The sequence below is a fragment of the Anolis carolinensis genome, chromosome 6 (genome assembly GCF_035594765.1).
Source record: "Anolis carolinensis isolate JA03-04 chromosome 6, rAnoCar3.1.pri, whole genome shotgun sequence".
NCBI classification, from domain to species: Eukaryota; Metazoa; Chordata; class Lepidosauria; order Squamata; family Dactyloidae; genus Anolis; species Anolis carolinensis.
Genome location: NC_085846.1, coordinates 109,656,650 through 109,681,377, shown reverse-complemented (window position 1 = coordinate 109,681,377; position 24,728 = coordinate 109,656,650). Strand labels below are relative to the sequence as shown.

Here is a 24,728-nt window from a genome sequence, read left to right as displayed (position 1 = left end):
GGAGGGTTCGCAGAAGTCTTAGAATAGCAAATAAGAGAGAGATCAAAGGGCAAAGGAATGCCTTCATGTTATGCTATTAAAACAGTCTGCTGAGAGAGGAATTTTTGTCAAAGCAGCGTCTCGTTTGAGTTAGAAGCAGCTCTTGCTTTCTTGGATTATCCTGTAATCAAGTTCATGGGACTATGTCATGTATTAATGGAACCGAGTTTTATGCCTAAGGTTTTCTTGGATTAATCTGTATAGCCTTGGTTTTGCAAAAACCTTTTGGATCTTTACTTTTGCTTTTTAAGAACTATTTATTTCCTATTTCCTAATAAACTACAAAAGTCTTCAACCTGTGTACAGCCTGGTGTGTTCAGCAAGGTGAAGCTATCCTGAGGTGCGACAGGTGGACCTTGACTCGTGGGAGTTGTAGTTGCTAGGATTTATAGTTCACCTACAATCAAAGATCCCCTGAACCCCACCAATGATAGAATTGGGCAAATTAGGCTCCTGGTGGGAGGATTTGCCATCTGTTTCCAAAAAGGAAAGACAAGTGAAGAGATATTCAGGATTCTCTGCTAAAGGAGTTCCTAGGACCATCAGAAATATTTGTTTTCTGATCGTCTTTAGCGACCCCTCTGACACTCCCTCACGACCCCTCCTCCAGGGGTCCCAACCCCCAGGATGAGAAATGCTGACCTAGAGGGTCCTATAGAGAATTTATTAATCAAATTTGCAAAAGTCAAAATCATAAATATGGTCAACTGTAATATCAAATTGCTACAATTCTATCATGTAGATAAATCCTATGAAAGTGTTGTGCAGCCTTCTTTCATGTACCCTAGGTTTGTGAAGTCAAGGAGTGACAAAAAGAAAAATAACCTGCTCCATGGCATTCACAGACCCAATAGAAAGGAGAAAGTGGCAATGTTGGAAGGAGGAGGCAAAAAGGAGTGCTTTAACAACTCAAGCAGAGAACAGACTTTTTCCAGTTATTGGAAGTGGTGTGGCAAAACCATTACTGTCAACCTGTTCAAATAGGAGTGTCAGGTTTTTACAGTTGTTATAAAATGATATTTCTGCACTCCAGTTCACCAGAGACAAATGGGATGTCTATATCCATCAACCATCATTCCTCAATTCTGCTACAAATGTTTTTCTCCCACCAGGTTTTCCAGCTTGCACAACCAACCAATGTGCAAAAGATACTGCTTGACTTCAGAATGAGACCAGTAAACCACCCCTACCTGTGGCAAATGCCATTGCTGCAAAAAAAGCATGCCTTCCTGAATTCCCCAGCAAAACTCTCAAAAATGAAATTTCTTTTTCACCTGCAGTTGTTTGCGAAGTCACTGTAGACTTTGGAAATAAACTAGAAAGGCTTTGTAGACTTGCATCATCTAATCAGGAGAAGATCAATAGCTGACATTGTTATTTTTCCTCAGCTTTAAAAATAGATTACAGGGAGTCCTGAAAAGCAAAGAAAAATCTCCTTGGCTTTCTATCTGTGGCAAAACTATGGCAGGAACAAAGGGATATTGTTGGAAGAAGGCCGTCTTACATCATCCCTTATCAGTTATCAAAGCAGGTTTCTGCAATAGGTTCTGCTTGTAATAGATGCTTGTTTTTGTGAAAGATGATGCATCAAGAGGAACTGACAGGACATGTTCTGGATGATTGTTCATAATTGGGATTGTGGCTCCTCCGTGCCAAGTTCATTCTCCAAAGTCTTAGTTAGAGGTCTGAACATGGCACAGCCTGTTTGTTTAGAAAGATGATGGGACTGTCTTGGCCTTTTTCATTGTCACATTTCTGTTAAATAGAAAACAAGTTTGCTTACAAGAATGTTTTTAAACCTGGGCGATGATACCTGCTGTGCCTACTTTAAAAACCTAATGAGGAAGGAAAGAGAGCTTGTCCATTTCCTTGCTCTGCAAACAATGTCCTAGCTTAGCTGAGATGACAAGCTGAAACATTCAAACAGAACTTTCCAAACATGCATAATTTCACGACACAGTAATTCAGTTTTATCAGCAAACTGGAGGTTAAACCAACCCATTATGAGAGGTATGGACACATACATAAATTGTGATAATGAAATATATGGGGATACAACATATTGAGTGCGATTTACCCTCGCACTCAAGACCTGGCTCTTTACTAGAGCTTTTAATCTATGTTAATTTTATTAATATTTTTATGTATGTATTTTTATCCTTTACAATTTTATCTTGTAAATCGCCTAGAGCATCGTGGATGGAGGGCGATTAATAAGTTATTAAATGATGATGATGATGATGATAAGGGACTTGAGCATTCATGGATTTGATCCATAGAACTGGTATCTAATGGATGCTGAGAGGGCGCAGAATTTACCTGGATTAGGGCTCTGATGCCTTTCCCTTTTGTTTGAGGGCCAAGTAATTAAAGAAGAGCTGCTTTAAGCTTACTTCACTTTCTTACTTACTTAGGCAATCCCTCATTGTCCGAGTATGATGGCCCTTCAAAGGTAGGGTCTTGGCAGTGGACACATAGGTGACTGTGGAGCCCTATTCCTGACCCTCATGTTCTTCCAAAGTGAGGACATCAGTTTTCAAATGGAAGATGGTTAGGGTGGGTTTGATGCGCCTTCCTCTTGGCACATTTATCCCTTTTGCCCTCCATTCATGCCTCTTCAAATTCCACAGCACTGCTGGTCACAGCTGACCTCCACTTAGAGTGCTCAAGGGCCAGGACTTCCCAGTTCACGGTGTCTATGCCACAGTTTTTAAGGTTAACTTTAAGTCCATCTTTAAATCTTTTCCATCCACCAACATTCCATTTTCCATTCTTGAGTTGGAAGCATAGTAACTGTTTTGGGAGATGGTGATCGGGCATTTGTACAATGTGTCCAGTCCGGCAGAGTTGATGGCATAGGAGCATTGCTTCAATGCTGGTGGTCTTTGCTTCTTCTGGAACACTGACATTTGTCCACCTGTCTTCCCAAGAGATTCACAGGATTTTTCAGAGGCAACACTGATGGAATCGTTCCAGGAGTTGAGTGTCACGTCTGTAGACAGTCCACATTTCACATGCATATAGCAAAGTTGGGAGGACAATAGCTTTATAAACATGCACCTTCGTGCTTTAAGCAAAGGGGCAATGGAAGGGAGTATTTTTATTCTTTCTGCTTTTATGCCTGTTTAAATATGGGATAATTTTAATCTATATATCTGGAAAAGCTTTACCTATATCTCAATATGTTAAACTGATACTAAAGTCAGACAGTCTGGAAATGGAGGGTGCTTCCACTTCTAGTAAGCAATTGCACTCACCAGCTGCTATGCAGCTATCATTTTTTGGAGTAAGTAATACCATCATAGTGCATTGCTCATTATCCATCCAACTGAGCTTTCTTATTGTGCAAGTTAAACATGCAAGAAAAGAGTGATGGGATGGCATACCATTTCATGCCCAAATCTCCCAAATTGGAATTTTGACTCTGATTCTATTGCTTCTGCAAAGCTCCTGCTGCCTATACCATGACTCGTAGTGGGCTATTCATATCCCATCTAATATGAGCTGCAGGCTCATTGTGCCTCCATGACTTAGACGTCTGGAACAAATAATACATCTGAGAAGTGATTTGTGTATATGGGTGTTTTGTTTATTAAGAGACCAAACCAGGCCCACTTCTCATTAATGTAATAAGAGGAGGACTTGCTCCAGAGCTTAAAAGAACCATTTTGGGCTCTTCAAAGATCATGGAAGGCCACATTATTGTGAGTATGAAGGTCTCAAAGGTTACGCTGGACAGCACCCCTCCAGGGCTGCATATATTCCCATGGATTCCCAGTTCTGGTATAGATTATTGAATGAACTGTCTAGTTTCCATTCCCAAATCCTATTTGCCACACTCACTCTTGGTTTTTATTTTTAAACGCAATCAAAGTTTCAAACGAGCAAACAGAAAAGATTCTTTGGGAAAGGAGCTGTGACAGATCGGTATTCAGCAGATAGTACAAATAGTATTCCACTATGTTAATTTGCATATCAGATGCAAAGGAAATTGAAGAGGTGCCAAAGTTCTTTGCCTTGTGAATTAGTCTCTCTCCTCTCTCACATTCTCTTTCTCTCAGAGACAGGAAAAGAGGGAGACAAATGGAGAAAAACATTATCGGTAGTAGTTGATGCATTAATGGACTCATAAGGCTTTTCTACCTGCCCAGTTCCACCTATCATCATCAGTCTTCCATGGGAATACTGAAAATAAGTGCTAATAATAACGTTAAAAGGAGTTTTCTATCAGAGATAAATGAAATGTATATTATAAATAATAGATGGAGAATGTACATCATTTTAATAAGAACTTGTAGAGTTGTTGTGATCATAAAATGAAGTGGACTTACTCCAGATACTCCCTAGAGCAATGGTTCTCAATCTGGGGTCCCCAGATGTTTTTGGCCTACAACTCACAGAAATCCCAGCCACTTTACCAGCTGTTAGGATTTCTGGGAGTTGAAGGCCAAAAAAATCTGAGGACCCCAGATTGAGGACCACTGCCCTAGAGAGAAGGGTAGAATGGAAATTATACTATTAGGGGATAGTATGATAATCAATAGAGGCAATGTAGTGTAGTGGTTTCAGCATTGGACTTTGGCCCTGGAGAATAGGGTTTGAATCTCCACTCAGCCATTGAAGTTCATTGAGCAACCTTGGGCAAGTCATACCTTCTGAACCTCAGAAACCCCAATGATAGATTCATCTTAAGGTCCCCATAAGTTGGAAACAATTTAAAGGCACACAACAACATGATAAATAACCGTGTCTTCATATAGTTAACTTGCAAAGGCATGTTGGTTTGTGCCTCCATGTTTATTTTACTATCGAACAGTTTAGGTTCAAGAAAGGTAGCTAGAGAAGGGAGGAATGTTCAGAATTCCACAGTTGTTGACAAATGTGTTTCTTGTCAAAAATAATCTCAAACTGACAAAACTCTTTGCAGTTCAAGACTTATTTTAAACAAAATGCACACACAACTGTTTTGTGTAATGAAGGAAACAACATTTTCTTTGCAGGAAACAGTTTTTTAAAACATTTTCCAAATATTTTTAATATTGTTTCATCTATACTGCCAGGGTAAGAACTCTACAGTTTTTGAATACTTTCTTGAGGCAAGAAGAAATATGACTATGTGTCAATTATGTGTCTGCTATATAACAAATGATGTATAACAAATGTTTTGAATTAAGATAAAATAAATAAAAATATTTTAGAAGGATTATCACTATTATAAAGTGGGATGAAATGGACAAAACACAATTGGCATGATATGGCAAAATCCAAACTTAAAATCCAAAATGAAAAAACATGTCCCCAGCTCTCTCTCTCTCAACACACCATGCTGTATTCTACATAGCTTTCCAAATGGAAGTCAATAAAGACAAGCGCTTTGAAAATCTGGAAAGAGCCTCAAGTTATTCTTGTGCTAATGTAAAAAAAATGCTCTGTGGCTCAACATTTTTTTCTCATTTCTTACAGAGAGCCTCAGAATTTGTACCCTCCTGAAGTTAGCAACACAAAGCTCCAGTATGCCGGATGGGGACCAAAAGGCCAACAGCTGGTAAGAAAACTCTAGTATGATTTTGCTACCTAGATACAGTCACAAATGTGATTAACTGGACGGCCCTCTTCTAACTCTTTGATTCTATAGCATTTCATATTGCCTTCCCCTGTTGCTCATACATTAACAGGCAGAAGAATGTGTGTCAGCGCTTGTGTTCGGAGCAGTTGACTTTGGGCATTTTGCCCAGACTGTAATATTGGTTGGCCACATGTGTCTTGGTTTTCATCTGTGAAATGTTGAAAGTAACTGTAGGAGAAAAATGTAAAGAAGTATCTTGTATTCTTGGGTCCAGTTTAAATTCAGCAAAGTGACATTTGAGTAAACAAATATCTTTTAGCTTCAGAGATCATGGACTCAATGTACAGAGCTGTTTTAATAACACCTTTGGTTGTAAGTTCATTTAAATTGTTGAAAGTATTGCAAAAATAAGAGTAGACCTGCTACATAACATCACAGTTGTCTCTAGTTCCATATCCTCAAAACATCTGTGGTAAAGTGAAGGCCTGTATGCTTTTAGATGTCTCTAACATCCACAATTCACTGGGATATCATGAAAGAAATCTTGGTTCATGTGTTGGGAGAAAAGATATCAAAGTGGCAGAATTACCTTTCAAGTGAAAAAGTTGGAAATTTCTTGTTGAGGGGGCTTACTAAAAACAAAAGGAGGCCTATCACATAACGTATTATGACATTGTGGTAGCTACTTCAAAATTTAACAAAGAGTTTTGGGTTATTGCCCAAATTGCTTTGGTGAGTTCCAAATTGAAATCTCATATAGAGAACCTCAAAATTCAACAGGACATTGTTTTTGAAAGGGCGAGAAAACATGAGAGGTCTTTCTGAGACATTGCTGGTAAAATTCATTAGGATTACAGTGGAGAGGGGTAGAAGCCATTCATTTCAATAGGTTTTGCTATTATTCACGATTTCTTGCTTCCATGATAAGTTCAGAAACAGCCCCTACAGATACAGGGATCGCACTGGATTAACATGGACAATTTCCAAACAGATCCTATTCCTGCAAGCAAAGCAAGCCATTCCATGATTTCTATTTTGCAATAGTAGTGTGGGGTTTGGATGTCTCTTTCTTGTGCAGAAAGCTAGGAAGACAGATGGGGATAGAGAATACTGTTTGCATAAAATGACAATTTGAAGGTTCTCTGTGATGTTGGCGGTACAGCATATTGAGTTTGTCATGAGCCCTGTTCCTTTGTGTTTGGCATGATCATTTTCTAAGACTGTGCTGCATAATGCAATTCTGTATCTAATAAACCACTTGTACCTTGACCAGAAACAGCCTCCAGAAGCTCACAGAGGAAATGGGAGGAAGGAAATGGATTCCAAGTATGATCTGGTGTTTTTGTTGGTTTGCAAGCTTGTTTGTTGTTGCTGCTGTCTGCAAAAGAAATGAGCCACTGAGGAGTCTTACAGCTGAGGCTGCATGAGTGATCAATATGCATTCATCTGCCTGTAATGGCAGGATTGGGAAGGATAACCTCTTCTTGTTCTCCATCATCACATCTACCAATAATTCAGATGGAGACAATGCCTCCTCTATTATACACTCCTGTTATATAGCTTTGTACTTGCTTTGGGGAGTTTCCAGCTTAGGGCTTGAGGGCAAAGGACTCTGTGATATCGCTGGAAAGCAGGTGTTACCATCAAATCGGTTGGATTTACACCTTTTGTTCTGTAGAAGTTGCTTTACTTCTTGCACTAGTATACAGGACTGGAAATTTTTCCTTTTTCGGCATGATCATCACAAGGTTTTGTCACAATTCACCCACTAGAATCAGCCAATTTTGACACAGAGTTGCATGTCCAAGAATTTCCATCCCCTGGTGTCAGTGGTTCAGGAAATCGAGGGATGAAGCAATATCCACAGATATTGAAGATTTCTCATAGCTTTCAACATAGCTGTCAAAGTCTTAGGACTGCTGCTGCTTCCCCATGTCCACCACCTTCTCCACCTTCTTCGTCCCTTCCTCCTCCTGCATTGCAGGGGGTTGACTAGATGACCCATGTGGTCTCTCCCAGCTGTATTAATCTATGATTCTATGATTCCTCCTCTTCCTCCTCCATTTTCTTTATATTTCACCTTTCTCCAAGTTCTGGAACTCAAGGCAGCTTACAAAATTTACAGATATACTGAAACATGCCAAAATTAAGTTACAATCACACAATCAATAGAAACTAAAAGCAATCATTGTTTCAAAAACAATAAATACAGATGATACTCACATTGTTAGCAGCCCTTTCCTGATGTGCCTAGTGAGAAACACAGTTCATTCTCTAAGAACAAACCTATGGAGGAGACAACTGTAGTATTTTAGCAACATGCCCTGCCCTAACTTTTTCATAATCCTTGACATGTCTGCAATGTGTTTCTTTCATGTATAGCTGTGTGCATAGAGTGCCCTCTCTGCAAATATCCTTTGGAGTAGGAATGGGGAAGACATGAAGCTCTCCATATTGTTGGATTGCAGATTCCCTTACCTTGGCTTTGCTGTCAGTCCAGCAATATCTGGTAATCTATAGGTTACTCCACCGCTGCTGCAGAAAAAACCTGTGACCAAGTAGACAGAACCGACATTAGGAAATAGTCTACAACCATAGGTAGAGGATATACTCTTTCATGGCAGTGCCCTCACATACATACATGCGTTCACTGCATCTGAATGAGAAGGTGTAAAAGGAGCAGTGTTCAGTCATTTCACCATCATGTTGGTGTGCCTGTCCCAATACTGCTCACATTATTCAAATTGGCAGAATGTCTGTAAAAATGGAAAGAGAGGGGGTCTTGTACAGTGTTGTTGCTTTTTAATTGGAGAACATGTCCCAATTGCCATTACTGTGGTTTCTGAGGGAGAAAGATAATCCAGCCACACCGCCATCATACCAGAGCTCAATCAGTTGAGGAACCTTCTTCCATGTTCTGCAATGCTGTGGTCTCTGAGGAGGAGGAGATTGGTCCGGCATAGCTCCATTATGCCCAGGATCTAGTAAAGGGTGAACACCCTTCTCCCATGATCCAGCTGCCATTTTTTTCATGTCAGGAGCAACTTGAGAAACTGCAAGTCGCTTCTGGTGTGAGAGAATTGGCCGTCTGCAAGGACCTTGCCCAGGGGATGCCTGGATGTTTTACCATCCTGTGGGAGGCTTCTCTCATGACCCCGCATGGGAAGCTGGAGCTGCCATTGTTGTGGCCTCAGGAAGTGGGGAGGAAAGCAGCCAGAAAATGCTGAACTTAATTTGCACCCAATATCCCCCTTTCTACATATGTGCATTGTGTCTAATTTATATTGTAAAGTTGAGAACAAGAAAGGAACTGTCTAAATCATTGTCAACTGCTCTAGGAAATAATGTGGTTGAGGGACAGAATACAAAATAGTCTAAATGAATGAATCAATCAGTCAGTGGGACCATTGACATGCAGAGCATATGGTGGGTCAATAAATACTTTAAAACACAGAAGAGCTTAGTGGCAATAGTTATTTGACTCATCTGCTCATTATTTTTTGCTGACTTGAGCTCAGGGCTGTGGATCTCACTTTGTTTTCATGATGTTGTCCAAACAGAAAGGAAGAACAACTTCAAAGCTGGCTCTTAAGTTGCCATTTTTTTTTAACTTCAGCTGGCTTTTTGATCTACACATAAATGTAAACCTGGCAGGTGTGTTTGTTTTCTAGCAAAGCTTCACAAAGTCAGACCATTAATTTTTCATGATGTTATTCTCGTATATCTTTTATCATTTGCAGTGACATCTGAGTCAGTATTAAACTCTACCCTCCGTGTATAATTGGGCTGGTTTAGAGGACTTGTTGGAGAAAGTAGGAAACCATGGTGGTATCATATTGTGAACAGTTATATCCATCTAGCTTGTAAAGGATAAGCTATAAAAATAACCGTCAGGAAGGCTGAATTATACAGGAGAAGGAGGCTCATAATGACCATCTGTCACTCAGGAAAGTAATAAAGGACTTGAAGTCTTGACTCATTCATTCCCAACCCTGAATATTTGTATCATAATATAGATATCTATCTATCTATCCATCAATCAATCAATCAATCAATCTGCTATCTGTCTATCAATCTATTATTTATTTATTTATTTCATTTATATCTTGTCTTACTCCCAGTGTAGGACTCAAGGCAGCTAACAAAATGTTTAAAAGCAATACAAATGGAAACTATTATAAGAGTATATTATAAGAGTATATTATATTACTATAAGAGTAATGTAAACGGCGATGAAACCATTTATAAAGTTAAAATATTAAACATTGAAAACTTTAAAATTCAACCTCTCTGATTGGTTTTATGTATATGTTGAATCACTTAATGGGGAAGACAAAACCACAAAGGTCTCTACAAACCAGTAGCCAAGTAATAAAACAGGAACCCACCAACACCCTAGCACCACACTCTGAGAATCGCCTTCCAGTCAAGAACAGAGCTATTGAAGAACAATGCCTTCAAATCTCATGTCAGCATGCTGACCAAGATGGATAACATGGTCAATTCCACTAAGAGTTCCAGCAGAACCAAGAAAGACACATCACTCCATTCAGTTCCCAACATAGGTCATCTAACAAGTCAACCAAAGTTGTCTCCATTCTATACCTAGGCCTAAAACAAACTGAAATGAATCTAGATAATCTGCCTCAGATAGAAATCCCTGAACACGAGAAACCATATGCTCTAGTATCAAAAAACAGAATGTTTAAAACTGGCCAGTCCAGTACCATAGGAGCCAGGGAATGTTTTTTTTTTCCACAAGCATCCTTCAGGCATGTTGGGACCCCAAAGATGCACAAATTGCTTCCCTTACCCACATCTGCTTCTTCTGTGTAATACAGTGGTTCTCAACCTGTGAATCCGCAGGTGTTTTGGTCTACAACTCCCAGAAATCCCAGCCAGTTTAACAGCTGATTTCTGGGAGTTGAAGGCCAAAACATCTGGGCACCTACAGGTTGAGAACCACTGATATAATAGGTCCAGAAGGGCAAGGGTCTAATACATATGTGGTGGCTCTTACTTTTGCAAGGATCCTGTTCACATCTTTGGGCTGTACACATTGAAAAATCCCCATTCATATGAGACAAGCCAATGTTATATCCAGTGGACCTATGTCAACTTTGGCATTCAAGTCAGAGATAATCCAGTATATGTTATATGTGAAGAAGTAGAGATATAGTCTGCCAAATAGCTTGAACTGGAACCATATACATCCAGAGAAGAAGACTCAACTGCCTCTCTAGGTAATTGGGGATTGTTGCCAAAATTACCTTACCGTCAAGAAGCTCCTTCTCAGGTTCTGCCATCCTGTAACATAATTTATGCCCCTATAACTTAAAACAATTGGACCTGTACCCTAAAACCATTATACCCCCTGGGTCAGCAGAGAACAAACCTGCTTGTCTCTGTGACAGCCTTTGAGGAATTTAAAGAATGCAATCATGTCACACCTCAGTCTTCTCTTCACCAAACTGAACATGCCCAGTTCCTCTACCTTCTCCAATCCTACTCATCACATGAACAATGTATTCCAGTATTTTCCTCTGTAGGCAATAATAGTGGAACTGGGGAACTGTAGAATATCATTATTGTTGAATATAGATGGCCATTGATTTGTTTGAGTATCCAGCCCATGCTTGCGTACTATCAGCAACCACACATTTCTCCACAGCTTAAAAACCTTGACTTGAACTTGTCAGATTGTTCTGCCAACGACTGCCTAGCATGAATCCTAAGTTCTTCATTATTTATGCTAACCACGAAACTGTGTTCTCTTCTTATTCTATAATGTAATAAAATATTATCAATGAAGCAGTGTGTATCATTTCACATGAGGAAAATCTAATTTACAGTGGTGCCCTACACAAGCATCAGTGATATCGGGTTAAAGAATACAAGATAATCTATCATGCAGAACTTAAAAGCAAAATCAGGGCTCATATTAAAAGCCACATTTACTGATACATACTTGAAGTAATATAACTAGGCAGTTATCATGCAAAATAACCACTTTAGAAGTCTGGGCACAGAATTCTATCCAGCCACAGTTCTATTTGGAGACATTAAAAACCTCTTTTCTGTTCTCTAAAGCACTTGAAATGTGTTGCAAGGTTTCTTTAAAATTGATGAAATTATTGTAGCTGTTTGGTTTTAAAGTTCAAGGTATAGTTCTTGAAGAGGAGTGTGTCCCTTTCTAGGATTGAGAAGCTGGTTTTAAAGTATATACAAATGAGCAATAGAGTATATTTATAATGCTTAGATTTGTTCAGATCACTCAAAAGGAGTATTGCTACAATAATATTTTTAGATGGGAAATGTCAGAATGAAATGTCTTTTCTTTGTCTTGGGGAATTCTAGAATTGGAGCTCCAAGGCAAGTGATTGTATAAAATGGTGTCTTTTGGTTTGACAGCTCAGAATTGTTGCAGAACAAATTTGAAATTTTGTGACACGTATCATTCAGGATAGAGCTCAATATGCTGGATTGCTCCTTGAAATTTTGGACTGAAACTTGGAGCACATTCAGCACCCCACTGACATCAAAACCACTGACTTACTTTGCCAGAAATCCTTCTGTTGTTGCAGATGGTATGTCCGGATCTTCCACACACAGGAACCACAAGCCAATATGTTTATTTTATTAATTGGCTAAAATTACAGCAGAAGTGCCTTTGAGAAGAAAGCATATGAAGACAGGAGGGGAGATACAATGGGTAGACTAGGATGTTCAGGTTTTCTAAAGAGCAATATAGTCCTTGTCAGGTCAGTGTGAAGTATAATAAAGGGAGATACATGGTGGGTGATACCACCATGTGGACTTGAAAACAGTTCATGTGAAAGGGATCTAGGAGTCTTAGTAGATCACAAGCTGAACCATGAGTCAACAGTGTAATGCAGAAGCTTAGAAAGCTAATGTAATTCTAGACTGCATCAATACGAGTATAGTCTCGAGATCTGGGAAATAAATTATCCCACTCTATTCCACCTTGGTCAGACCTCACCTAGAATAATCCTGTGTCCAGTTCTGGGCACCACAATTCAAGAAGGTTATCAACAAGCTAGAACATGTCCAGAGAAGGGTGACCAAAATGGTCAAAGGTCTGGAAGCCAAGACCAATGAGGAATGGCTGAGGGAGCTGGGTATGTTTAACTTGGAGAAAATATGGCTGAGAAGGGTCATGATAGCCATGTTTAAATATATGAAAGGATGTCCCACCAAGGAGGGGCAGGCTTGTTTTTTGCTGCTCTGTGGACTAGAACATGGATCAATGGGTTCAAATCCCACCTAAACATTAGGAAGAACTTCCTTGTAATAAGAGCTGTTTGGCAGTGGAATATACTGCCAGGGAGTCTAGTGGAGTCTCTTTCTCTGGAGGTCATCTGTCAGGAGTGCTTTGATAGTGTTTTCCTGCATGGCAGAATGGGGATGAACTGGATGGTCTCTTTCAACCCTTATGATTCTGAGAGGTAGATTGGAGATGTCATGGAAATATGGAACTCTTTTGAAGGGTTCCCCTAGAACAATGGGTCTCAACTTGTGGGTCCCCAGATGTTTTGGCCTTCAACTTCCAGAAATCCTAATAGCTGATAAACTGTCTGGGATTTCTGGGAGTTGTAGGCCAAAACACCTGGGTACTCACAGGTTGAGAACCACTGTCCTAGAATCATAGTACCATAAAGTTGGAGGGGACCTCATGGGCCATCAAGGCCAATGCTCTCCTCAATGCAGGATATTCAATCCCAGCAGGTAGCTATTTATTCAAAGAAGGAAAACTCACCATCTCTCTATGCAATTGGGATTCTTGGAATAAATGCAGACATTGGAATCATGCATTTGTTAGACTAGCGTTCCCAGAATTCCCCAAGCACCAGGGCCACTGACCATTTGGACTGAGAATTCCAGGAATGGTACTCCAAAAGGAAAAGTTTCCAAATTTCCGTCTAAAAGAACAGATTTATGCTTCCACAAAGGCCAGTGATGGAGCTCTATTACAGGCTCTGCCTCTTAAAAATAAAGGAAGAGGTTGTATGTTGGAATTATCCTTTTCATGGGAAATTCCTTATGTGTAAAAGGAGTATGGTGTAGCTTTCTTCCTGACTTTCTAACTGTTTTGTCAGGAAGATCACAGATGAAGGGGGAAGATTCAGTTGTGCCTTCAAGAAAGTAAAAGCTGAAAAATGAGAATATTGGTTTCCCTAGATAGTTCCTGGAAGATAATATTATCGAATTGCCATTTACGGTAGTGTGTGAGCTGTACTAGTTTTTCTGAACCATAGTCTGGCACATTTAACAAGAGAAACAACTGGTGTGGACATAACCTGATTTGCACAGAGCTTGTCCTGAAATAGCAGCAACAAATCATTTCTGCAAATCTCATTTGCCAGTTTCCAGAAACAGAGCCACCAATTCCAATATCCTTTCTGTGATTAACACATGGCCACCATAATAAGGAAATGGGGCTAGCTTTGTTTCTGCTCCTTATCCATAAGGCGGTTTTAAATGTATGTGCATTGTTAGATTTTATCCTCAGTCGTGTGTGTGTGTGTGTGTGTGTGTGTATGTGTGTATATATATATATATAAAATCTGTGTGTGTGTGTATGTAATGTGTGTGTATGTATATATATATATATATATATATATATATATGTATATACGTATGTATATGTATGTGTGTGTGTGTGTATATGTATGTGTGTGTGTATTTGTATGTATGTATGTGTGTGTGTGTGTGTGTGTGTGTGTGTGTAAACATCTATATTAGGAATGGGGAAAATCTAGCCCATGGTTAGCACAGGGTTCCCAAAACCCATTTTTGAGATATTGGGAGGAGATGAAGAGTATTTTCCCCATCTCTAGGGTCCTGTTCACACTGTGGAATTATAGTGCTATTGTGCCACTTTAAGTGCCATGGCAGAATCCACTAGAGTCCTACAGGTTATAATGTTTTGAAGCGGAAAAACCTAAATGCCCATCTCCAAATGGCAAACCCAATGATTCCACAGGATGAAACAGTGACCATTAAAGTGGAATAATAGCATTAAAATGTTGCTATATGAATGAGCCCCAGGTACAAGGACATAACCTCATCATATTTATAAGGTTATAACCTTCTACTTGGAGAAAGAGGAAAATGTCTCCCATGTCTTGATGGAAAGTGTTGGATTCAGCTGGTGAATAAGCTTTGTTGATTTCTTTTTTTGTTAGGGAAAGCAAAGAAATGAATTTGGCAAGCTCATTCATGGTCCTTAGAGAACATTGCCTCTGCACGAAAAACAGATAGATAGATACTAGAATGTATAACTAATGCATTATTGCAGTTTTGGTTTCACGCAGAAAGGTACTAAAATGCATGCTAGATGCATGCTCTTTACTCAGCATTGCTGTATGCTGAAAGACAAATGTAGCCTCTCTGATTTTTCTTGTTCTTCTTTATGTGTAGTTTGCTTTGCAGATGTTGCCCCCTTTTACATTTAATGGGCAGTTCTGGGAGTTGTAGTCCAATATGCTTACTGTGCATCAGATTGAGGATGCATCTACATTGTAGAATTAATGTAGTTTGACAGCATCTTAACCGTCATGGCTCAAACCAAGGGAGTCATGGGTGTTGCCATTGTACAGAGTCTTTAGACTTCTCTGCCAAAGAGTGCTGGTGCCTCATTAAACTACAGATGCCAGGATTGCATTGCATGCAACCATGGTAGTTAAAGTGGTGCCAAACTTCATTAATTATGCAGTGTGGATGCACCCTAGAACTCACTGAATTTAATCAAACTTGGGGGCAACTCAGTTCCTCAGCTTGGTAGCCCCATCGTTGAGACTGAAGGTCTACTTAGGATGGATAAACTTTGAAAACAGAGGAAACAAGGGGAAGTAATGTACTATTATGCAGCATGTATTAAATTATTGTCTCTTACAGTTTATATTGCCTGTAATTCATATAAAATATGGGCCACTTCCAAGAATTAAAGCTATTTGGGGAGACGTCTGTCTTCTTTTTTTTAATGTCAAAACTATCAGAGCTTGTTATAATGTTAGAAGCTTATTTCCAGGAACAAATCATATCTTTGTCATGGGTAATTTGGGACTCCTGCACAATATAAATCCATTTATTCTGAATGGAGATTGAAAGTTAAATATGTGTGTGTATGTCTTGTAATATTATCAAGTTATGACCTTGTAGCTGCTTCTCTGGTTAGGTTTTCCCTATGCTAATGGCTCACAGGCAAGCTAAAGGACACGAGATAGGGAGGGAAGTTTATTTACTACTTTCTTAACTTACCATAGCCTCCATTCTGCTTTGCATCTACTTTCTAGGTTGCTAGACTAAATGTCCTATGTCTCCTTTGTGGAAGTAGATAAGAAAGAATAATCTTTTCATTGGGTTACTATGAGTATTCTGAGCTGTATGGCCATGTTCCAGAAGCATTCTCTCCTGACGTTTCGCCCATATCTATGGCAGGCATCCTCAGAGGTTGTTAAGTCCAAAACACCTGGAGGGCCAAAGTTTGCCCATGCCTGGTGTAGATGAACCCCAACAACTCAAGTAATCTGACTGAATAAAGGGAACTTATATAAGTGTTGATTTGCGACGCCAGGGTTGATTGCATGAAGCTTCTCTCCTTAGGACAGTGGTTCTCAAACTGGGGTCCCCAGATGTTTTTGGCCTTCAACTTCCAGAAATCCTAACAGCTGGTAAACTGGCTGGGATTTCTGGGAATTGTAGGCCAAAAACATCTGGGGACCCCAGGTTGAGAACCACTGCCTTAGGCTCCAGCATTCATTCAAAGAAACATCTGAAGTAACAAAATGTTGTAATTTCTTCTCGATTTGGGATGAGACAATTCAACTAAGATTTCTAATTTGATTTCTGAACGAAAAAGCTGTGAGCAATTGTGGTTGATACTTAATGCAAAACACTTTAGGACATCACTAGCAACCTAGCAATCCCATTAGAATTAGCAATATAGATTGAATCTCCTTTATTTGAAATGCCTGGGACTAGAAATGCTTTGGATTTTTTGCTAACATGTAGATAGTGAAATACCTTGGAGATGGAACCCAAGTCTAAACATGGAATTCATTTATATTTCAAATACACCTTAGTATACTCAAAGCCTATTTTTAACAGGGTTGTTGTATGTTTTCCGGGCTGTATGGCCATGTTCCAGAAGTATTCTCTCCTGATGTTTCGCCCACATCTATGACAGGCATCCTCAGAGGTTGTGAGATACCTGGGCGAAACGTCAGGAGAGAATACTTCTGGAACATGACCATACAGCCCAGAAAACATACAACAACCCTGTGATCCCAGCCATGAAAGCCTTTGACAACACCTATTTTTAACAGTTTTGTGCAAGAAACAAAGTTTGTATACATTGAACCATCAGAAAGCAAAGGTGTCACTAACTCAGCCTCCTATGTGAACCATTTGGGATTTTGGACTCTTTCGGATCTTAGAAGCCTGATGACATGCTTAACCTGTATTCGCCTTATTTATATCCAACCTCTTTCCCTAGTAATGGGATTCAACCATTTCTTCTGGCCAAGTTCATGAAGATCCCTCATTGACTGGCATTGAGAGTTCTGTTGCCTTTTGTATGCAAAATGTGGACTTTCTGGAAGAGCTATACATACCCTCTTCTGGCTCCCTGAATTCATTCTATTCTTTGTTTCACTCTGTATTTTCAATATCTCACAAAATGAGGAAGGATTTGGAAAAAAAAAGTGAAGAAGGAAATTCTTCAATACCTGTCGCAGCATGTTTATTTCCAGCTGTTATGAATTGAAGGCAGCTCTGTTGTAAGCCTTTCCTAACTCCACGAAGATTTGAAAAGCATACAATAATGCTATTTCTCTATTATTTCTAATTTTCTTTTTCGCCACAAGCTAAATCATCCAAACAGCTGATGAAAATAAATTAGGATCTCTACTTGCTTTGGGATCCGTTCCAGATTTTCTCTGGTCGAAACATACATGCCCACTCGCACTGGGTTGAAACCTGAGCAGAAAGCAAATCCCTTTTCTCACTGCTGCCTTTTCACAAGCATGAAGCAGGAAATTGGTGACTGACATTGGAGCAGAGATTTAATGTTATCCTGAGTACATTCAGATGTACAAAACCCACATTTTAAATTACTGAGGACCATAATTGTCTTTTAAATCTCAGTGTTTCCAGGCTGCTTATTCCATACACTCACAGGCTTTTCAGGATAAATCAGAGATGTTTTAAAATTCAGAGATGCTGTTTGTAAACCGAATACTATTTTCTAGTCGTAACAAAGAAATCCAAACAATAGCTCCATTGCTGTTGATACTAGGAATCAGCGACCTAAACATGCATCTCCACTGTAAAATTAATGCAATTTGACTCCACTTTAACAGCAATGGCTCAATGCCCTGGAATCCCAGAAGTTGTAGTTCTGCAAGATCTTTAGCTTTCTCTGCCAAAGAGTGCTAGTGCCTCACCAAATGACACCTCGCATGATTCCATGGCAGTTAAAGTGATGTCAAACTGCATTAATTTCACAGTGTAGATGAACCCCAATACTAGTTCTAACTGGACTAATCTGGCTGAATCAAGGGAACTTATATAAGTGTTGATTTGCAACGCTGGGGTTGATTACATGGATCTTCTCTCCTTAGGATTAGCATTTGGTTTAGGCTCCAGCATTCATTCAGAGAAGAAGAAGCATGTGAAGTTACAAAATGTTAAATCATCCATTGGATTCTATGTTTGTTTTCTGTTTTCACAATTCATCAGTTTTCATCTTTTGTCCTCTTTTATACAGAATAACCAGACCATGGCCCATTTTCCTCTGTAACAAAGATTCCTCTGAGACATGGTTGGGTGAACTATGAACCTTCAGATATTATTGGACTTCATTGCCCATCAGTCCTAACACTAGCGATGTTGGCTTTAAACATTAATAAACTTAGTGTTGTAGAAAAACGATTTCCACATTTATGAGATGTTGTTGGCTCTGGTAGTTGGAGGCTTCTGGGATATGGACTTCTAACAAAATCTAGGGAATGGGGCAAATGACTTTCATATATACCATGCAAAATTTCACAGATCAAAACTGGGACAGGTGTGGCAAGACAACATCAACATGTGGATAAGATGGCAAACATTACAAATGATTTTATCTCTTTTCAAATGTAATCATGTTTTAATGTGATGTTTGTGTTCTAACATTGTCAGGTATTTAGTTAATCTTGTTTTTTTGCTGTTATGAGCCTCCTTGGGCCCCATGCTAGGAGAATGGTGGTACATAGATAAATAAACAGGGATAGTTTGGAAGAATTTTACAAGAGAAAACCCAATTTTTTATCTACCATTGGCGGGAGCTCATATTGGGTGGTCTCATCTGCCATGCAGTTGTTAATGGATGAATCTACACTGCCATATACTGCAATTCAAACTGCATTATATGGTTAATATAGACCAGACATTGGCAAACTTGGGCCCTCCAGGTGTTTTGGACTTCAACTCCCACAATTCCTAACAGCCTACCGGCTGTTAGGAATGGTGGGAGTTGAAATCCAAAGCACCTGGAGGGCCCAAGTTTGCCCATGCCTGGTCTACATTAACCATATAATGCAGTTTGATAAAGTTCAAATTGCATTATATGGCAGTGTAGATCCAGCCTATATCAAAGGCAAGGTTTTTTCCCAAAAAAACATTGCTTCCAATATTAACAGGCAGTGTGCTCCACTCATGAGATATATACCTGAACATTATGATGAATGGGAGTTTGTAGGATTATAATCCCCAAATTTTCCATACTGTCCATTATTAGCCCATGAATGCTCTTTGCTATCAAGCTGTTTGTGTTATGCTGTTAAGCCATCCATATTGATCAAAATATCAAAATGGTTCTTCTTTCATTTTTTTTTCTGTGCAGATATTTATCTTTGAGAACAACATCTACTACTGTGCCCATGTGGGGAAGCAAGCCATCCGCGTGGTCTCCACTGGAAAAGAGAAGGTTATTTTCAATGGGCTCAGCGACTGGCTGTATGAAGGTAGGATGGAGGAGTCAAAAGCACGGCCAGGTCTGGGACATTCCCAAAGGCCTTGCCCTGTTGTGTACTGTACCAAAGGATATAGTTAACATAATATATCACAGATTCGCTTTCCTAAATTCTATGGTTAGTTCTAGCAAGAGCAAGCTCGTTGAATGAATGGTAAATCAATATTTATGGATTTCCCAATTTTTATTTATCGTGTCAGAAGCGAATTGAAAATACATTATACTGTATACAAAAACCACAAACAAAGTTAAAAGCTTGGCACTGTACTAAATTTTCTTTGACTAAAAGCTGGCCACTTCGAGTGCCTCTGGTGTTGCTGTAAGAAGGTCCTCCATTGTGCATGTGGCAGGGCTCAGGCTGCATTGAAATAGGTAGTCTGTGGTTTGCTCTTCTCCACTCTCGCATGTCGTGGACTCCACTTTGTAGCCCCATTTCCTAAGATTGACTCTGCATCTCATGGTGTCAGAACACAGTCTGTTCAGCACCTTCCAAGTGGCCCAGTCATCTGTGTGCCCAGGGGGGAGTTTTTCATCTGGTATCAGCCACTGATTGAGGTTCCCAGTTTTAGCCTGCCACTTTTGGACTCTCACTTGCTGAGGTGTTTATGTGAGTAAGTCTGTAGACCTGAGAAAGCTATTTCTTGATTTAAGGATGTTGGTTTGCTGGCTGATATCCAAACAGAGGATGGGCTAGAGATGTCAATGCCTTGGTCTTTTCATTACAGGCTGCTACTTCCCAACAGATGTCAGGTGGTGCAGTACCGGATAAACAGTATAATTTCTCCAGTGGTGTAGATGTAGACAGCCTGTGATAATGCAGCATGTCTCATTAAGAGCCACATCCACTGTTTTAACTTGGTGAGAGGTATTCCACACTAGGCATGTGTATTCAGCAGCACAGTAGCAAAGCACAAGGGCAGATGTCTTCACTGTGTCTGGTTGTGATCCCCAGGTTGTGCCAGTTTCTCATTGATTGAATGAGTCTACTCTAGACTAAGAATAGGATTCAAGTTATAGAATCTCAAAATCCTCAGTTTCTGGATAATGCACAAAAAATATCTTCCCCAGAGGTCTTGACATCTAGTTTCTGCTCAGAGACCTCTAGGGCCCTACTACACTGCCATATAATTATACAGATTATATGAGTCGCCACTGCCAATTTGTCTAAATTGTGAATAAATCTTCCAAATACGTTGTGAGGGTCATTGTGATAAATCATTTGAAGGTTTCACAAGTATTGGATTTTAGCAGACATGGTTTGCCAAAAATATGTTAGAGCTTTAAAAAATTATTCTAGGAAAATCTTGATGTTTCCAGAAAATCTCCAGCAGCGAAGGCTGCTGCTGCTGGCTAAAGCTTATTTTTCTATTAAACAGATTTTGACATTTATGTGGGAATATGTATGAAAAATTTATAATGATGTGACCTTTTTCTAGTAAGCTTCAGCATACTGTAATTGGACAGCCTAACTGATGAGGTGCTGCGAGATACTAGGGCTGAGTGCTAATTTTTAACAACAACTATTAATAACTAATTGGTTTTTATTTAGGCTCACAGTTCTAACTCACTTACTTAGCTAAACTCAAGGGCTTAAGGATTGGCAACACAGAATTGTATCATCTGAAATGATGACACCAAAGCCTCAAAATATTGAGCTTAGTAGTTGATAAGAGGTCAGGTTAAGGAAAAATGAAGTATTATCAACCTTGCCAGAGTTATATATTGTCCTTTTGTCCAGAAGAGTTCAAGGACATATGCATAGAGTTAGGTGCTTAGGTAATGCTAATTGGTTTAGTTGGTCAGTGTAGACTCATAGAATGCAGTGTGGCGCAGTTAAACTACATTTTATTAATCTATACCAGGTGTGGGCAAACTAATGGCTAACGGCTATTAGGAATTGTGGGAATTGAAATCCAAAACACCTGAAAGACCCAAGTTTGCCCACGCCTGATCTACACTGTTGATTTAATGTGGTTTCAAACTGTATTCTATAGCAATGTAAATGGTGCCCAAGATATATTTGACTGACCCAAGGTCCCTTTAATTTACAATAAGGCCATATACTGCCCATTTCCTCCTTCACGTGTGCTTATATGCACACAATTGAAAGTAAGCTTGGGTGAAATCATATTTTGTTGTCTAACATTTGCATAACAATGTATCTGCTTTATCAGAAAGTTCCCTTGGACAAACTCCCCTCTCCAAATGTCCTGCTCAAGACAAACTGCTGACAGGTAGAAATTATTTATGTTGATGTGTTTGGAGGGCAGAGGCGAGGAGAACAATGTTGCTGATACTTTGCTGACACTTCTTTGTATTCCATTATTGGAATACCTCTTTGACTTTGCCTTCTGAGCCAGTCCTTTATGAGAAGCAGAAAACATGTCACTATTTTTTCTATCTTGGGGAATGCTTAAATGATTATTGGAAAAAAATTTGATACAATCAATGTTTAATTAAATCTTGAGCTCACTCAGTTTTTTGGGCTTCTTGGAAAAAGAAAGCCTAGATACATAGGTTATTTTAAGGTAGCTGGGGTCCCGTCTACACTGCCATATAACTCAGTTTACATACAGTTAAAAACTGCATTATATGAATCTATACTGGCCATATGATGCAATTTTATGACAGTGTAGATGAGGCTATTCGCAAGATAATTTGTTCAATAACATAATATAGACTGCTAGGATGAGAAATCGTGCCACACTGGTAAAATGTATCCTCATCATTACATATTGATTGAGTGAATATTTAATGTGCTTCTATTCTGCCCTTTATCATGGGATCATGGAGCTGCAGTGGCGCAATGGGTTAAACTCTTGTGCTGGCAGGACTGCTGACCTGAAGGTTGCCGATTGGAATCCGTGAGATGGGGTGAGCTCCCATCTGTCAGCTCTAGCTTGCAGGGACACGAGAGAAGCCTCCCATCAGGATGGTAACACATCCAGGCATCCTCTGGGCAACATCTCTGTAGATGGCCAATTCTTTCACACCAGAAGCGACATTGCTTCTGATACGATAAAAAATCATTTTATGAATTTCTCCAAATGACGGAAAAGCTACTTCCAAAAACTTTCTAGCCAGTGACTATACTGTCTGGGGGATTCTGGACAGGAGCTTCTAAAAAGAACTTATTTTCCAGCACTGACTTGCTCTTATTCCAACATGTTGCCAACCCACTGAAGCTGACAAGCCTCCGCTGGGTTCCTTATGCTTGCCCTCTCGATCTGTCAGTCTCCACGGATTTGCACTCTTATATTTGTACTTGTTTATGCTCCTCTCGCTTTAGCGAGTGTCTGTGGCAGAGTGGATTGTGAGCATATGTTCAGCCTTCTTTCCATCTGCGCCAAAAATACAGACACCATGTAATCACCGAGCACACTGAGATGAAGCTTGCAGCATCTACCCCAGGAGGGAGGTGTGGCTGTCCTGTCATCTCGCTCCTCAAAATTGTATGTGATGTGCGAGTAATGTAACTGCAACCACCAGCATAGCCATTGCTGAGGTTGGTAATCTGCTTTATTGTTTTTTCCCCAAAACATGATGCAATTTGAGGATTATTTCTTGAAGCTCCCATTTGTTTTCCCCTAGAGGCAAGTGGTAAATGTTTTGCTTGCAAAGATCTTGGCTTTTCTTTTCTTGGTAAGATTTATTTTGCATGTGTGGTTTAGACTTTTCAGATTATGGTTCCTACAGTAAGCCAGGAAGGGGAGGAGGGGGATTTCCACCTGTCTCTTTATTGGCACATGAGTGCTTTTGTTACTATAAAGAAAACAAATTCTAGTATTAATCAAAACAACGCCTTCAACTTGCGTTTCTTTTGTAAATCCGGAAAGGGATTTAAAGGGGGTTTATGTTTGAAATGCAAGAGTTTATCTGTGTCCAAGATAAACTTCAATAAATCTACTAAAGGGTAAACTTTCTCCAAGGTATTACGCTGAACTGTTGACTCTTGATGATACGAAGGGCCAAAAATATATTCAAATCAATCAGCACTGATGTTGCAGTATAATCTACTTAGTGACTTTAGCTGGAAAGTTTCAGGCTGGGGAATAGATTGGTCATAACATGAAAGGCTAGATTAAGCCTGGTTTTTGAAGCTGAAAGGAACATTAGCATTGCATTTGCACGTTATGATCTAGCTTTTCTACTTTTATAGAAAAATCTTTTGAGTGCAAAAACAAAATAGTAGTACGTAACACAGCAGAAGAGAGGGCAAAGGGCCCGAACCACCTGTAGTGGAGTTAATTCCAGATCTTTGATTCTATAGGAATAAAACATTTAACATCACTGTTGCTTGTTTCAAGCACTTCCTTTTTTTAGCCCTTTACCAATCTGTTTTGGAAGAGTTGGGATCCAGCTGCAAATCATTCAGTCTAATTGGTATGTAAAATTAAACCCAGGCCCCATCTACACCGCGTCAAACTGCATTATGTAGACTCAAACAGTGGTGTCTAACTGCACTGAACTTCATTATATGAGTCTACACTGACCATATGATGCAGATTAAACTGCACTACCTGGCAGTGTAGATGGAACTCCAGCTGTTAATAGTCTTCTGTGTGCCCAGGAGGGAGTTTCTCATCTGGTATCAGCAATGGATGGAGGTTCCAGGTTTTAGCCTGCCACTTTTGGACTCTCGCTTACTAAGGTGTTCCTGCTAGTATCTCTGTGGATTTTAGGAAGCTGTTTCTTGATTTAAGGCGTACGCATGCTGGCTGATATCTGAAAAGAGGATGGGCCGGAGATGGCAATGCCTTGGTCCTTTAATTGCTACTTCCCATCAGATGTCAGGTGGTGCAATACCGGCTAAACAGTATAATTTCTCCAACTGTGTAGGATGTAGATATCCTGTGATAATGTGACTACAAGTCTTAGAATCTACCAGCTAGAAATGTTAAAGAAATACATGATTAGACCACATTAACTGAAGTCAGTATTTTCATTTATTAAAACACAAAGATGTTAACGGCTTCCTCCTTATTATCAACCCTGCATGCCATGAATTTTGCTTGTCCCTTATTGTTATTTTGAAAACTTAGCAACACTGGCAAGATGCTGCTTTCCTAGATGCACCAATATCCTCCT

General features: G+C 39.6%; 1 protein-coding gene across 6 annotated transcripts in view; it reads left to right on the top strand.

Annotated features, from left to right (window-relative positions):
- dpp6 (dipeptidyl peptidase like 6) overlaps positions 1–24,728 on the top strand; it is a 557,184-nt gene that overhangs the window by 446,622 nt on the left and 85,834 nt on the right. For all 6 annotated transcript variants that reach the window (XM_062984637.1, XM_062984639.1, XM_062984636.1 and 3 more), the window contains exons 7-8: positions 5,503–5,584; positions 19,512–19,632. In XM_062984637.1, coding sequence (XP_062840707.1) covers positions 5,503–5,584; positions 19,512–19,632 — 203 coding nt within the window. The remainder of the gene's footprint in view (positions 1–5,502; positions 5,585–19,511; positions 19,633–24,728) is intronic.